The sequence below is a fragment of the Panthera onca genome, chromosome D2 (assembly GCF_046562875.1).
Source record: "Panthera onca isolate mPanOnc1 chromosome D2, mPanOnc1 haplotype 2, whole genome shotgun sequence".
NCBI lineage: Eukaryota > Metazoa > Chordata > Mammalia > Carnivora > Felidae > Panthera > Panthera onca.
Window position 1 is genome coordinate 81,621,842 of NC_138349.1, and position 17,252 is coordinate 81,639,093.

Sequence of the window (17,252 nt, forward strand, 5' to 3'; positions counted from 1 at the left end):
CACCCATCCAAAACAAACCATCCTTTTTTTTTTGCTTTGTGCTTTCACCCACATTCTCCCTCCTTGTAACGTCCTGTTCTCTACATTCCCGACGCTCCCTCACTCCTGCAGGTATGGGTTCAACGTTGCTATGAGCCTCTGGCTCGTCTTCCCACCCAGAGACGGGTTTAGCTTCTCCCTCGGATCCCACAGTATCCTGCTTCTACCCATATCTCGCTTCCCAAACTTAACTGCAGAACTCTGAGGGGTGTATGTTAAAAATACAGATTCCCGAGACCAACCCCAAGAGACTGCGATTCGGCCGCTGTGGGGTAAGGCCCGAGAAACTGGCTTGTTTGTTTGTTTGTTTGGGAAGTACAGGCAAATGTCAGAACGCTAGCTGATGTAAGAGAATTGATGTTAATTATGGTTATTAACCGACAGCTCTGTCTGCTTCCCCAGATTAGGAGTTCGGTCCAGTCTGCACCCACATTTGTCCTGGAATCCATGTGTCTGGCCTATTGAAGGAGTTTAAGATTTACTGAGTGAGGGGCGCCTGGGTGGCTGAGTCGGTTAAACGTCCGACTCAGGTCATGATCTCCTGGTTCTAGTCCCGCGTCGGGCTCTGTGCTGACAGCTCGGAGCCCGGACCTGCTTTGGATTCTGTGTCTCCCTCACTCTCTGCCCCTCCCCCCGCACGTGCTCTGTCTCTATGTCTTTCAAAAATAAATAAACATTAAAAGAAATTAAAATTTACTGAAATGAATATTAAGTATTTTCAGTGAAACTAATTTGTCATGCCCGTGACAGTCCATAAGATAAGGTTTGTTATTCAATTTTTTTTTAAAGGTGATCCATTTTTTTTAACTGTTTTTATTATTTTTATTTTTGAGAGAGACAGAGTGTGAGTGGGGGAGGGGTAGAGGAAGACACAGAATTCAAAGCAGGCTCCAGGCTCCGAGCTGTCAGCACAGAGCCCGATGTGGGGCTCGAACTCCCAAACCTCGAGATCATGACCTGAGCCGAAGTCGGACGCATAACCGACTGAGCCGCCCAGGCGCCCTTAATTCTAATGCGTATTATGGGCACAGGTAGAGGGCCTGATGCTGAACTACTCTTGGAAGAATATGGCAGCCAATGCAGGGGCACTGGTGACAGGAGGGGTAAAAATCTTTTCAAAATCTTGGCAGAGTTACAGATCCGGGGCTAAGCCATACTTATCAGCCCTGGCAGATGAACTCAACAATATCAATTAAAAACCGACATACATATGAACAGAAGCGCCCGCCCCCACCTCTCCTCCCCAGACTGGACGCATGTTCCCTTCAAACAGCAGCATGGTCTAAAGCTGAAAACATGGGTGGCACGGGCAGCGACTGGGGTCCCCCCCGGCTCTCCGACCTGCCAGCCGCACGCCTCTTGCAAATTCCTTAACCTCTTCATTCCTATCCCTGGAAAATCGCCTGCGTAACAGTCTCTGCCTAACTGAGCTGTCACAAGGATTAGATGAGAAAATGGACATAAAACAGTAGGGCCTGACCAATAGCTAAGCCCTCCCTGAATGTCAGCTACGCTTGTTGTTAATGATAATTAAAATAGTTATTATTACTAATAATTATAATACAACAATAATTAAGTGACCGATCATAGCTAAAATTATCCAGACAGCCCAAGGGATTCTCTCTGCTCAGTCCTCCCCTGCCATGGAACATGTAGTGCAGAAAGAAACGTAACCATCTCCCTCAAAATTCAGGGGCGTTCTCCCTTATTCTCCAGCTGTAAAAGCTCTTCGTGCCCTGCATTTCTAACTCCGCGCAGAGCACACGGCACGGGGCCCCCCTGACTCAAGCGTATACAAAAATATCTCAGGGGGCGCCTGGGTGGCTCAGTCGGGTAAGCGTCCGACTTCCGCGCAGGTCATGATCTCAACCGCTTGGGAGTTCGAGCCTCACATGGGGCTCTGTGCTGACGGCTCAGAGCCTGGAGCCCGCTTCGGATTCTGTGTCTCCCTCTCTCTCTCTCTGCCCCTCCCCCACTCGCATTCTAGGTGTGTCTCTCTCTCAAATATAAATAAACATTTAAAAAATTTTTAATAAAAATTAAAAAGATATCTCAGTAGTCAGTCCCTTAGCGAAACTTAGAGTTTCTAAAGCCTCACAAAACAGCAGAGTAGGGCATGCCCCATCATGTCCATTTCACAGACAGCAAAGCTAAGGTTCCAAGAGGTCAACCGTTTGACCCACGGTCACACAGAATCTCAAGTCCAAGTCTTCTTATTCCAAACTGAACAATCTTCGAGGATCTTACACACTCAGTTTAGTCATTAGACACAGGGTGCAAACGAGTCGTTACCACGGCTTCCTTACAAAGACGTGCCTGGGGCTGGTTGACAAAACCCAAGAGTGGAAACAGGCTGCCTATAAGAAGCCATTTTTTCCCCTCCAGAGGAGAAGTCCAGGATCTAGAAAACACATGTTTTGCGTATTTCATAATCTTTATTCCTGACCTCTACTCCTATTGACTTAGATCTGGTTCCTAGAAATGACTGGGGCATTTCTACCCCAGATCCACTCCTGGGCACATGGCCCATTCTCCTGGAGCCTCTGGCCCCAGCTGTTGATTCTAAGACTTCTTAGAAACCACCTTTGCTCACCTGGGTTGACTTTTTTTTTTTTTTTAATTTTCTTTTTTAACGTTTATTTATTTTTGAGACAGAGAGAGACACAGCATGAACGGGGGAGGGGCAGAGAGAGAGGGAGACACAGAATCGGAAGCAGGCTCCAGGCTCCGAGCCGTCAGCACAGAGCCCGACGCGGGGCTGGAACTCACAGACCGTGAGATCATGACCTGAGCCGAAGTCGGATGCTTCACCAACGGAGCCATCCAGGTGCCCCACATCCTGTCAGTTTCTTGATGCGAACAGAAATAAAACTTAAAATCTGTGTTTAATGTTTAATTGCTTCATCCTCCTTTCCACACTATTGCACATCTTTATCAGCTCTATCTTGGTGAATCTTTCCACCTCCATCCAGAGAGATTTCTTATTCGTTTTACCCACATAGTGTTCCACTGTATGGATATACCATAATGTGGCTAACTTTTGATAGACATTTCCAATGTTTTACTGCTGTAAACAATGCAGCAATGAATTCCCATGTGCTTAATTTCTCCCATGTGAAACTATGCCTATGGGATGAATTCTTAGAAGTAGGATCACTAGGTGGTCAATCAATATGGGCATATTGATACATATAACTAAGTTGCCTTCCAGAGAAGATTTATACTCCTGGAAAATATACCAAGCTACACATTCACCATCGATACACAAGTTCCAGCTTCCCGACAGCACTGACACCAGGGTATGTTATCAAGACTTTCGGATTTCTTCTAATCTAATGGGTAAAAAATGGTATTTCAATCTGATTTTACTTTGAATTTCTATTTTAGAATAGAATGATGCTGCACACCTTGTATTACGTTAGGCTTGTTTGTATTTCCTTTACTCATTTACTTTTTAAGCTTTCCTTCGTACCCCTCCCCCATCTTCTTACTGCATTCTTGGTCTTGTGCTAGTTGATTTATAGGAGCTCTTTCTTTTGGCAGTAATCTTCCCGTCGGTTCTTTGCTCCCTGACTTTGCGATCGGTATGACTTATGACTTGCTTACAATGTTGCTCGCCACAGAGTTAGTGTTTTCAGTGTAGTGGAATCGATCAATCTTTTCTTTCAGTCGGGACTCCAATTTTTCTGGTTATACTACAGCTTGGACACAACTGGTGTGACGGAATGCGAGTACCACGTCAAGCAAGAAAAGAAAAGTAAGAAAAGAACGTAAATACAGAGTTGTTTTGGCCAGTCTTTAAAAAAAAAATGAAAGTCTGAATAAAAAAGAGTGGTTGGGCTTTTGTTTCTTAGAAATTTCTATCACTCTTAAGGATTTTCCTCTGAAGAAGAGAGAATATATAACCTCAATGGTAAATAGTATAAAGTCTTTGCAATCCTGAGGCTTGATGAATTTATGAGAAGTCCCACATGCCTAATTCTTGTACTGGAAAAATATATGTGAATTAGCTTTTTATTTAGTGTCATTGTAAATGAAAGTGCTTATAATGAGTTATAAATTCCTTAGAACAATGTAGATCGAACCATAATAATTTGTACTTTATACGAAGGCTCCAGGTCATACCTGACTACATAGTACACATTCATTTTCCCCTTGATCAAATTCAACCCTGCTAGAAATAAGGGCTTTAAGGATACACAATTCATTTGATTAGAACTTTAGAACAAACCAGTATATGAAGGAAAGTAGGTGACATTATGCCTACTAGGGCAGTTTTAAATCCGGCCATTTAAAAGATTACATCAAATTCAGAAAAGACTATGTGCAATTTCCTATTCAATCATCACTTCCTTTTGAAGTGGGTATAAACTTTCGCATATTTACATTCTAGTTCCTTTACCTGAGTGCGCTGGTCTAGTAAGTAAATTAACCAGCGAAAATCTAAAATAAGACGGTCTTAGGGGCACCTGGGTGGCTCAGTAGGTTAAGTGTCTGACTCCTGATCTCAGTTCAGGTCATGATCTCACAGTTCGTGGGATTGAGCCCTGAATCAGGCTCTGCACTGACGGTATGGAGCCTGCTTGGGATTCTCTCTCCCTCTCTCTCTCTGCCCCTCCCCTGCTCACACGCTCTCTCAAAAATTAAAAAAAAAAAAAAAAAGTCCTGCTTCCAAACTGTTAGCTGCTAGAAACAACTGGGTTGCAGGAACACAGTATGTGTCATCGCAAGAGACTAAAGTTTTACCGGTTCTGAAATTTCAGACATCACTGTTTTTCAAAGTCTAGATCATTTTTTCCAGCAAGACTGATAGCCTATATTAAGAACGTGCAGCTTTCACACATTACCTGGAAACTGGTGGAGAGCAGAGTCGTGGGCTGGGGAGAGGGATGGAACGGGACGCGGAGGGGGGAGGCTGTGTAGCAGGGCATGGGGAGACTATACGGAGACATTGTGGGGAAGAGAATTCAACCTCAGGATCCACGACTGAGCAACTCAGACATTCCTAGGTGGCCACACTCTCCCCCTCTGTCAACCAGTGAGTAAAATGGCCTTTTTTCTTCTCTTTCTTTCCTTTTTTTTTTTTTTTTTTTTTTTTTTGGAGAACTGCCACTCTCCTGGCTGACAAGGCTCACAGATTTCCACAGCGGAAAGAAGTGTCTGGAAGAAAAGGATGAAGTTCTACGGAAGACAGCCTGCACATTTCACTTGAATAAAAAGGCCTTTAGAACAAACTTGGTTTTAACCTATCCCTATACACATACACAACCAACCAACAAACAGAAACTTCCATCCAGACTTGAAGGTGGCCAATGTTCCTTCTTATTCTCCAGAGCAGGAAACAAAGTGAGTGATGAGCCTTCCTGGGTGCGGAATCTCTGGCCATCATCTCACCAAAGATCCAGCAACCTCCTTCCCTGTTCTAAAACGGTCAGGGATGAAGGAGTGGATTATGTCATGTCCTACTGATGAGGGAACTTGGCAACGGGTGGCCCTGTGTGTGCTCCGCCATTTCGCCCCAGGGAGATGCCAAGAACTGACTTCCCATCAGCTTCCTGGTTCTGGACCCAAGGCTGGGAAATTGATCTTTCTTTTCAATGTTAAACCACCTCTACCTGAACGTCCTGTCACTTGAGAGGCAGGAGGAAGGAAAATACATCCGTGGAAATTCTCTAAAAAACATAAATGTGACTTGGTATTTCTTTTCCTACAAAGAGCCAGAGGAGGCTCCATACAGGAAAAAGAATTCCTCAATACAGGAAAAACGAGAGGGGGAAAAAAAAAACCCAAAAAACCCAATCCAAACAGGTCTCTTCACATTCCACCTGTGAAAAGTGGAGCCTTAACAGTTATAAAGCCAAAGGTGTGCTAACAAAACAGACCTGCTCCCCCCTCCTCGGAAGAGTCAATCCTGCTTTTCAATAGGTCTTTGCAAAGAGGAGCCCAGAACCAGCCTACACGGGATCTCCCAGGGACTCAGAAATGTCAGGTGAACCAGCGGGAGGGCTTTTCATCTAAGTGCAGCAAACTTCTCCTCGGAACAAAGCTTGGTCCCGGAGGCAGAGACGGGTCCACATGGCCCGGTGACAGAGATTTTATCTCCGGGCCGGCTGCCACAGAGTCACAGCTGAACCCTTTCAAGGGGACAGGAGACGATCAGACCCAGGAACTGCTTCCCCACAGGGCTCAGTCGGGCACTGAGGCAGAAAAGTGACCGGGACGGTGAACAGCACAGGCTCTTGGGCTCAAGTGACCTGCACAACTTGTTTTAATAATAATGATGATAAATATAATAATAACATCATCATCATAATAACAAATATGAAAGCCTCTCCAAGCCTCAGTTTCCCGGCAGCTGCCAAATGGACCCAACAACGGCACCTACCTCCCAAGACTGTTATCAATATTCAAAGACACCCAGCTGCCACTCAGCAGTCATCTGGCGAGTAAGCCAATGTCTTCACACTTGGACGAACACCCAACAGCAAGGAGGACGGACACACTCGCGACGACACGCGATAGGGTGGGTCTGGCAAACGCAACGCCGAGAGAGGCCAGACACGAAAGGAGTGCGCATGCTGTATGATGGCATTTACCCAAAGCTCAAACACAGGCAAAGCAACAGGATCGGTAGTGTTCAAACACAGGGCGGCCACCCTGAGCTGGCTGACCACGCATCTGCCAGGCCCCAGGCGGGCCGGATCAGTCACTGGCACAGGTGGGCCGCTCCCCAAGGACGCCTACAGGGAGCGGCAGGCAGGGAGCCCGAGAGACGTGGCCCTGCTTCTGGCACTGCGACTCCATCCGTGGAGGATCCACACTGAAGCACACACCCCGTGGCCGCGTCCACACAGCAGGTGGAAGGAGCCTCCAGCAGCAATCACCTAGCTTAGGCATGTTAAAACCTGAGGTCCGGTGGGGGTGGGGGGGTACACTAGGTTTTTTTTTTAACGTTTATTTATGTATTTTGAGAGAGAGATAGGGAGCGAGCAGGGGAGAGGCAGAGAGAGAAAGAGGGTGAGAGAGAATCCCCAGGAAGCTCCACGCCGTCAGCACAGAGCCCAACTACAGTCTTGAACCCATAAACCGGAAGATCACGACCTGAGCCAAAATCAAGAGGCAGACACTTAATCACGGAGCCACCCAGGCGTTCCAGGATTTTTGTTGGTTCGTTTGTTTGTTTCTTTAAAACAGGGTTAACCTCTGCAATCAGACAACAAAAAGAAACAAAAGGCATCCAAATCAGCCAGGAGGAGGTCAAACTTTCCCTCTTCACAGATGACATGATACTCTATATGGAAAACCCAAAAGATTCCACCCAAAAACTGCTAGAATTGATCCATGAATTCAGCAAAGTGGCAGGATATAAAATCAACGCACAGAAATCGGTTACAATCCTATACACCAACAATGAGGTGACAGAAAGAGAAATCGAGGAATCAATCCCATTTACAGTTGCACAAAAAACCATAAAATACCTAGGAATAAATCTAACCATAGAGGTGAAAAATCTATACACCAAAAACTAGAGAAGGCTTAGGAAAGAAACTGAAGAAGACACACAAAAAATGGAAAAAGATTCCATGCTCCTGGATAGGAAGAATAAACATTGTTAAAATGTTGATACTACCCAAAGCAATCTACATATTCAATGCAATCCCTACCAAAATAACACCAGCATTCTTCACAGAGCTAGAACAAATAATCCTAAAATTTGTATGGAACCAGAAAAGACCCGGAGTAGCCAAAGCAATCTTGAAAAAGAAAACCAAAGCAGGAGGCATCACAATCCCAGACTTCAAGCTATACTGGTCATCAAGACAGTATGGTACTGGCACAAAAACAGACACTCAGATCAATGGAATAGAATAGAGAACCCAGAAATGGACCCACAAACGTTTGGCCAACTAATCTTTGACAAAGCGGGAAAGAATATCCAATGCAATAAAGACAGTCTCTTCAGCAAGTGGTGCTGGGAAAACTGGACAGCGACATGCAGAAGAATGAACCCGGACCACTTTCTTACACCAGACACAAAAATAAACTCAAAATGGATGAAAGACCTCAATGTAAGACAGGAAGCCATCAACATCCTCGAGGAGAAAGCAGGCAAAAACCTCCTTGATCTTGGCCGCAGCAACTTCTTATCCAACACGTCTCCAGAGGCAAGGGAAACAAAAGCAAAAATGAACTATGGGGACCTCATCAAAATAAAAGCTTCTTCACAGCGAAGGGCACAATCAGCAAAACTAAAAGGCAACTGACAGAATGGGAGAAGATATTTGCAAATGACAGATCAGATAAAGGGTTAGTATCCAAAATCTATAAAGAACGTGTCAAACTCAACACCCAAAAAACAAATAATCTAGTGGAGACATGGGCAAAAGACACAAATAGACACTTCTCCAAAGAAGACATCCAGATGGCCAACCGGCACATGAAAAATGCTCCACATCACTCATCATCAGGGAAATACAAATCAAAACCACAATGAGATACCACCTTACTCCTGTCAGAATGGCTCACATTAACAACTCAGGCAACAACGGATGTTGGTGAGGATGCGGAGAAAGAGGATCTCTTTTGCATTGTTGGTGGGAATGCAAGCTGGTGCAGCCACTCTGGAAAATAGTATGGAGGGTCCTCAAAAAACTAAAAATAGAACTACCCTACGACCCAGCAATTGCACAACTAGGCATTTCTCCACGGGATACAGGTGTGCTGTTTTGAAGGGACACATGCACCCCCATGTTTAAAGCAGCACTATCAACAATAGCCAAAGTATGGAAAGAGCCCTAATGTCCATTGATGGATGAATGGATAAAGAAGATGTGGTATATATATATACAGTGGAGTATTACTCGGCAATCAAAAAGAATGAAATCTTGCCATTTGCAACTACGTGGATGGAACTAGGGGGTATTATGCAAAGTGAAATTAGTCAGAGAAAGACAAAAATCATATGACTTCACTCCTATGAGGACTTTAAGAGACAAAACAAATGAACATAAGGGAAGGGAAACAAAAATAATATAAAAACAGGGAGGGGGACAAAACAGAAGAGACTCATAAACATGGAGAACAGGGTTACTGGAGGGGGTGTGGGGGGGGGGGATGGGCTAAATGGGGAAGGGGCACTAAGGAATCTCCTGAAATTATTGTTGCACTAGATGCTAACTAATTTGGATGTAAATTTTAAAAAAATAAAAAATAAAATTAAAAAAAGAAGACAAAATAAAACAAAACAAAACAGGATTAACCTGACGGGCTGGCTTCGTCTCCATGGATCATGCATTCAAATCACCGGGCACTTCTATTTTGCTGCAGTTTGTGGACAACGTGCATTGAGTGGGACGACTTGACTATCAACGGATCAAATGGCTGTGCAGGCTGCGTATCCCTTCCCTCCTTTCCTGCTTCTATGGATTACACGAAGAAGATACTTTAGCTGAATACGCGGAAGAAGCCTAAAAGAGCTGCTAGTGAGCCTGACCCCCCAGCCACGTGTTCAAACCCTCATGGATGGACGCGAGGACACAATGGTGCCACCACAGTCCTGCAGGATCAATGCGGAGCCACTCCGCGGTCTCGTGTTCTGCGATGGGAACACGGCGAGTGTGAGGCGCGTCCCCTCAGACACACACAAGGCCCCCGTTGTCGCACCGTCGTGCTTCTGGTCAGGCGAGAAGCTACACGATTTGGGATACTCGGCCGTAGCCTCAGAATTACGGGGAAGGCCAACGGCATCTCTGGGCTTTGCAGCCTCCCCGCTCCCTGGGCGAAGAAGAGAGACTTCTAGATGCCTCCCCTCTCTGTCAGCACAGCGTCAATCTGCCCACACTTGTCCTCCGTGTCCCTCCTCCTTGTGAGGACAGGCACACCCCCTCCTGTTCCCGGCGCCGAGGAGGTGAGAGGGGGCACGAGGGCCACCCCCACCTTCTGAGCTCGGCACGACCTCTGCCATCAACACCGTCAGCGCTGCCTCACTTGATAAGATGGCCTGACACGGCGGCGCCTGGGTGGCTCAGTCAGTTAGCATCAGACTCTTGATCTTGGCTCAGGTCACGATCTCAGGGTCGTGAGATCGAGCCCCACACTGGACTCCACGTGGAGCATGGAGCCTGCTTCCGATTCTCTCTCTTCCTCTCCCTGCCTCCCCCTTCTCAAAGTAAATATATAAACATTAAAAAAAAAACAAAAAAGATGTCCTGATATGGATGATGGAATGAGTCACTCTGCACCATTTCATGCCCGCTTCCAGTGACTGCCGTCTTTCTTTTGCAAACGTCTCTTCAGCTGCATGCTTCCTAACCTTTCTCGAACACAGACATTCTGCACGGTTATCAAACACACGCTTTCCATCTCAAGGACCTAATCTTAAAGCTCCAACTCAAGTATGGACAGCTCCCATTGAGGTAGGTGGTTTCACAGCCCTGGGAAATCCCCTCACGGTACATTATAAAGACGCCTTGTTTGAATGTTGGTTATTAACTCTGCCCCCCGCCCCCGGCCCCCAACAAGGGTCTTCTTGGTTCAACTGGAAAAACTAGCCCCAAGGCTGAGCTGACTGGATTCTGTGTGCCTACCTCACAAGCCGTCCCTCTGTTGATCTGTGCGGGCGAGGCTGGGGCCCAGGGCGGAGCGTTCCGCTTTGCTCTTCTGCAGACGCACGAACGAGCTAACTTAGCAAACCTTAAGCAAACAGATCTTTTATGGAAGATCTTTTACCAAAATGGAAACCTGGATCAGCTGAGCAAAAGTTTTAGTTGTTGTTTCTTTTTTCCTCCCCTCTCCACATCTATCTGCCTTCCTTCCTCTTTCTCTTTCTCTTTCTTTCTCTCTTTCTCTCTCTTATATTAGGCATTTGTTGAACCTGGATAAAGATGTAAACTTGGATTTCTTTGAAGTGACATGACAAAAATGTGATTTAAAAAGCGTGGCATGTTTAATGACTTCTCTTAGTGGAACCAGGGATACGGTTTCCTTCCCTTTAAGGCAGAGTTTTGCTGCCTTGCAATTTGGTTATAAAATGCCTTCAAAGATGCCAGGGCCTATACAGGTAAATGTCAGAGGTCCCTTTTCCCTGTTAGCCTAATGCTCCTTGTATCATTCTCCGGTCTTTTCCCTCCCCTATTTTTTTTTTTTAATTGTGCAAATTACCTTTAAAAAGGATACATAGGGGGGCGCCTGGGTGGCGCAGTCGGTTAAGCGTCCGACTTCAGCCAGGTCACGATCTCACGGTCCGTGAGTTCGAGCCCCGCGTCAGGCTCTGGGCTGATGGCTCGGAGCCTGGAGCCTGTTTCCGATTCTGTGTCTCCCTCTCTCTCTGCCCCTCCCCCGTTCATGCTCTGTCTCTCTCTGTCCCAAAAATAAAAAAAAAAAAAAAAAAAAAAAAGGATACATAGGGGCGCCTGGGTGGCTCAGTCAGTTGAATGTCCGACTTCGGCTCAGGTCATGATCTCACAGTCCGTAAGTTCGAGCCCTGCGTCGGGCTCTGTGCTGACAGCTCAGAGCCTGGAACCTGTTTCAGATTCTGTGTCTCCCTCTCTCTGTGACCCTCCCCCATTCATGCTCTGTCTCTCTCTGTCCCAAAAATAAATAAAAACATTAAAAAAAATAATAAAAAAATAAAATAAAAAGGATACATAGCATCTGGCCCAGAATCATGTCCCTATTTCAAAGGCCTCCTCATGTCGGCCGTTCGCCTCGCTCTGCTTCACGTCTGCTTTCCACAATAGCCCACAACTGGAAACTACCCACGTGTCCCTCATTTGGCGATCATCAACCCCTGATATATCCCTGCAGTGGAATACTACTCAGCCATAAAAAAGAACGAACGAGGGGCGCCTGGGTGGCTCAGTCGGTTAAGCGTCTGACTTCGGCTCAGGTCATGATCTCGCGGTTCGTGAGTTCAGGCCCCGCGTCGGGCTCTGTGCTGATGGCTCAGAGCCTGGAGCCTGTTTCGGATTCTGTGTCTCCCTCTCTCTCTGACCCTCCCCCGTTCATGCTCTGTCTCTCTCTGCCTCAAAGATAAATAAAGGTTAAAAAAAAAAAAAAAAAAAAAAGAACGAACGATACATGCTACAACGTGGATGGACCTTTAGAACATTTCACCAAGCGAGAGGAGCCAGACGGAAAAGACCGTGCATTGTATGATCCCATTTACAGGAAACATCCAGAGCCGGAAAATCTTTGGAGACAGAAAATAGACAGTTGGCTTCTTGGGACTCAGGGTGGGAACAGGAGTGATGCAAATGGGCACATGGAATGTTTTGGGTGTGGTGGACATGTTCTAAAATCAGGCTGTGGGGCGCCTGGGGGCCTCAGATGGTTAGGCATCCGACTCTCGGTTTTGGCTTGGGTCACGATCTCACGGTTTCTGAGTTCGGGCCCCGTGTCAGACTCTGTGCTGACAGCATGGAGCCTGCTTGGGATTTGGGATTCTCTGTCCCACTGCCCCCCCCCTCCAGCCCCTCCCCTGCTTGCATGCTCCCTCCCTCTCAAAATAAATAAAATTTTAAAAATAAAATAAGATTGAAATGATGATTGCACAGCTGTAAGCATCCTCAGGTTCTTCGCGTATTACGTGACTGCATCATTAAATTGGGCCAGTTTACAGTATGTAAATTCATAACAGTTTATAGTGTGTAGATTAGACTTCCAGAGAGCCGTGTTTAAGAACATTCTTACACATATTCATTGTTTGATGGAAACCCTGAGTTAGCCCGTTTCATTCCCTCACTCAGAACCTCTTTGGATTCTTGTACCGGTTCCAAAACATGCAACTTTGGTCTATGACTAAGACTGCACATAATAATTCACTTTGACGCTAACCTTTACCTGAAATGAAGAGCGTCTCCTGTTTGGAAGTTTCTTTATTTCGAGGAGACTGTGGTAAGCGTGACTTCAAGAATTGCCAAGCTAGGGCTGAGCTGTATGATGCTCCTGGACGCCGAAGCCGAGGCCCTAAGAAATGCGTGGCTGAATACGTTGTGGTGGGGGGTGGTCCTGTGCATTTCAGGACGGTTAGCACCAACCTTCTCCCTGCTCCCAGTTGTGACAACCAGAAACTGTCTCTGGACATTGCCAATGTCCCCGGAGGGACCCGGTCGGCCCTGGTTGGAGAATCAGGGCCACACGGCAGTGAGAATGAACAAATTCTGGCCACACACACACACACACACACACACACAACACGGATGACCTCAATACAACTTGGGCACGAGAAGCCAGACACAGGAGAGTCTGTAACACACAACTCCTTTTACGTAAAGTTAAAAATCTGGCAGGACTAATCAGATGGTGACCTAGGGGGGGGAGGGAGGGAGGGAGGGAGGGAGGGAGGGAGAGAGAGAGAGAGAGAGAGAGAGAGAGAGAGAGAGACTGGAAGGAGCTTCTGAGATTCCGCTGGCAGCTGTTTCTCAGTCTAGGTGTTGGGTACACAGGTGTGCTTATGAAAATTCACTGGGCACTACAGGTAAGATTTATAGATTTTTCTGTATGTATATTATATTTAAAGAAAGTTTAAAAATAAGGGCCACTGCTGCTACAGCAGCAAAGGGGGCGTTCAAGGTAACTCGGGAGGGCGCGGTGCTTCGTAACAGGGGTGCTAACTCATTCCTCCACCGTGACTCCTTCTGGCCCACCCTTACTGCAGGACAGAAATCCAGTGTGCTCCGCCGATGAATGACAGCTTGTTCCCCGGGCACTTTGTCATCCAGGTGCCAAAACCAAGAAAGCCACAGCCACCCACCCGGCCCTGCCCATTTTCAACTCATGCTTGCAGAGCACAGGCCTGTTTCAGTGTGAAACGGAGTTAAAGGAGACAAATCAAGGAAGGCTCGCTCCAGTGCTAAAGAAAATAGTCGGGGCGCCCCGGGTGGCTCAGTCAGTTGAGCATCCGACTCCTGATTTTAGCTCAGGTCATGAGCTTACGGTTCGTGAGTTCGAGCCCCACGTCAGGCTCTGTGCTGGCCCGTGTGGAGCCTGCTTGGGATTCTCTCTCTCCGCCCTTCCCAACTTGCTCTTTCTCTCAAAATAAAGAAAGTAACTTAAATAAAATAAAATCTTTAAAAAAAAAAAAAGAAAGAAAAGCAAAGAAGAAAATAATGGGTCTAATTCCCAGATCTGAGAGTGCCACACGTGCCCAAGATGGCTGCTCGCCACGGTCGTGGAGAATGACTTTTGCAGACTCCATGTTTTCACTGTCCGCTGGGACCCCTCCAGACCAATTACCTGCCTTGCAGAGTGTGGACCAGGGCCAAGGGTGGAGGGGCCATAATGACCTTTGATCTAAGCAGACTTGGGTGACATCAGACCCAGGCTTACGAATACGACCAGCGAGTTCACTATACCATTTCGCTGAAAGCCTCAAAGTATCGGGAGTTCCTCACAGCCTTCCAGTCTCCTACTTGCAAATGCACGTCCAGGTTAGCAAATAAACTCTCCATGGGTCTCCCGTGTCTCTGCACATCGTGTGGGTCGGGTGCCAACTGCCATTTATTCCAGACCGCCTTTTCAGGAATGTCCGTAAATAGCCCTGGATGACAGAGACAGCATCTCCTTCCAGGGCAAAGGGCCTGCATGCCTATCGCCCATTATTAAGAGGTTCAGATTCCCTAAGCTTAGAATTCCTCTCCTGTAACATAACGTGCTGCTTGCACTGGTACCTGTCCAGATGCATCCACCTGTCAAGCACAGAACCTGCCTGAGATTCTCTCTCTCCCTCTCTCTCTAACCCTCCCCTGCTCGTGCTCACTCTCTCTCTCTCTCAAAATAAATAAACTTAAAAAAAAAAATGCAAGGCAAGGCAAGGCAAGGCAAAGCAAGGCAAGAAAATGAAGTCCAAAAGAGGCACACAGAACTTCTTCGAGGAGGAATGCACCTGACAGTTCTCTGTGCTGGTTCTGCACAGGGTTGGTGAGAAGACTTAGGATAGAACTTCCCAGTCTTATTTACCCTGCTTCCAAGACACCAAGCCATTTGGTCTCGGTCATTTTTTTAAGTAGGCTCTATGTCCAACGTGGGGCTCGAACTCATGACCCCAAGATCAAGAGTCCCACGCTCTATCGACTAAGCCAGCCAGGTGCCCCTGTTCATGTTTGATCCCAAGGTATATTGACCCGCTACAGGTGAAATTTGTTTTTCCTCCTGATAGTTATATAGGAGATTTATAGTAAAAGGATCATTTTGAATTTCTTCTGAGTTTCGTATAAATGGGCACATGGTGTTCAAAACAGTTGTAACCAAATGCACTTCAAAATAAGACAGAAGGAAAAGTTGCCATCCGAAAGAAACCAAGTGTAAATCAGAAAGCCTGCCATTAACTTAAGAACTGCCACGAGCTTGATTCATCTAATCTTTTTAAGTCTATGTATCTGTATTAAATGAAAGTCTACTTTTTCTTTTATTTGCTGCATTAAGAATGAATAATCTCAGGTTGCCTGAGTGGCTCAGGTGGTTAAGCATCTGACTCTCGATTTCCACTCAGGTCATGATCTCACGGTCTTGAGGTCGAGCCCTGCGTCGGGCTCAGCGCTGAGCGTGGCTCCTGCTTGGATTCTGTCGCCCTCTTTCTCTGCCCCTCTTGTGCCCCACCTGTGCTCTCTCCCTCAAAAAATCAAAATTAAAAAGCAAACAAGAATGAATAATCTCTATGAAGGTTACTGCTATATATGGCAACTTATTAATTTTTAAACCTAATGAGATCAATAAAGTTGATTAAAACCCATATATCAAAACCCTCAGATAAACCGAGACAAGGAGTCTATTAACTTGGGTGGAAAAGGTACAATGGTTATAAATTAATTTGATTCATTCTAAGCAATTTTAGAAGATAGGAATGAAATGGGGTGCCTGGCTGGCTCAGCTGGTTAAGCGCCCACTCTTTTCAGCTCAGGTCACGATCGCGGTTCACGGTTGGAACCCCACGCCGGGCTCTGCGCTGACAGTGCTGAGCCTGCTTAGGATTCTCTCTCTCCCTCTCTCTCTGCCCCTCCCGTGCTTGCACCCTCTCTCTCAAAATAAATAAACATTTAAAAAAATAATAAATCATCTACAGAAAGAAGACAGGCACGAAATACATAAACGGACAGCGTATCTGCCCATGAGGCCCATGAGGTCCTTACGTATTTTTCCCAGAAACGCTCAATTTACACTCACGACTCACGAAGCAAAGGCATCTTTGGAGAGTTCTCCCCATGTGGCTTCTTACGACACAACTCCATCAAACATGACAAAGGGGTTCTTTTAGATCTACTCCCATCAGAACCCACTAGGTTCAACAGGGAGGTCTGGAAACTTCCACGCTCAACAATCACAAGCTGCCCACGAGAATGGGCCAGTCTCTTGAATGTGATGTGAGAATAGGCAACAGGGCAACTTTCCAAGGAATAGACAGGCACCACAAGCCAACAACAGCTGACTAAGACAACGCTCTCCAGGTTTTTCCAGAAAGCTGTCTGCTCATTAGGTAATGGTGAAACAGGACAGGCCTGGCAAGCTTTTAAACATTCCAGCTGCAGTAGTTAATTTTAAATATTCCGCGAGCAATCCAGCGATCACAGAAGCCTGCCTTTGCGGGGAAATGGCCTAACATATCTGGAAAAAAAAAAAAAAAATCTGGAAAGAGCAAGTATCATCCTGAAGTGGAGAAACCCGTCTGTTACTAGCTAGTTGGGGGGCCTCAGGCCTGTCACAATGCTCCCCATCTGTACGGCGAAGGAAATAGGCCAGGCCACGTTTCTCCAGCTGGGGCGTGGGGGGGGGGGGGGGGAACCACAGAATCTTCTAGCTGGCTTTTAAAGAAACCAACACAGACCCCAATCCAATCGGATTCTCTGGGAGTAGGGTCCAGGCATCAATATTCGGGGAAGCTTAGCAGGGTTGAAAAACACTGGACAAGACAGATGGTCTCTAAGGTTGCAGCCAGGTCTCGTTAATTAAGGGAAGCAAGCAGCATGAGCATACTGGATGGAACACAAGACCACACAAGACACAGGCAAGCGTAAAGAGAATTCTAACCAGGGACTCACAGCACATAGGTATCAGCAGAGAACGATCTTCTCAAGTGAAACTTGGCTTCCCTGTACGTGAACAATAAATATTCTTGATCAATAAAAACAATAACAGAACCATTCACAGCCCAGAACCACATGAAAGGTATTATGTCATTAGCCTCTGGTGGCGTTCGAACTTGTTATCCAACTCCAAAC

General features: G+C 46.4%; 1 protein-coding gene across 2 annotated transcripts in view; it reads right to left on the reverse strand.

Moving 5' to 3' along the window:
* The window catches only part of PAPSS2 (3'-phosphoadenosine 5'-phosphosulfate synthase 2), a 73,813-nt gene that overhangs the window by 40,847 nt on the left and 15,714 nt on the right, over positions 1 to 17,252 (reverse strand). Inside the window, exon 1 of one of the 2 annotated variants that reach the window (XM_078434129.2) lies at positions 9,300 to 9,431. The exons of the other annotated variant lie outside the window; for it this stretch is intronic. Coding sequence (XP_078290255.1) covers positions 9,300 to 9,323 — 24 coding nt within the window. The 5' untranslated portion in view covers positions 9,324 to 9,431. Of the gene's footprint in view, positions 1 to 9,299; positions 9,432 to 17,252 lie in introns of those variants that run through there. 2 annotated transcript variants of the gene reach the window in all.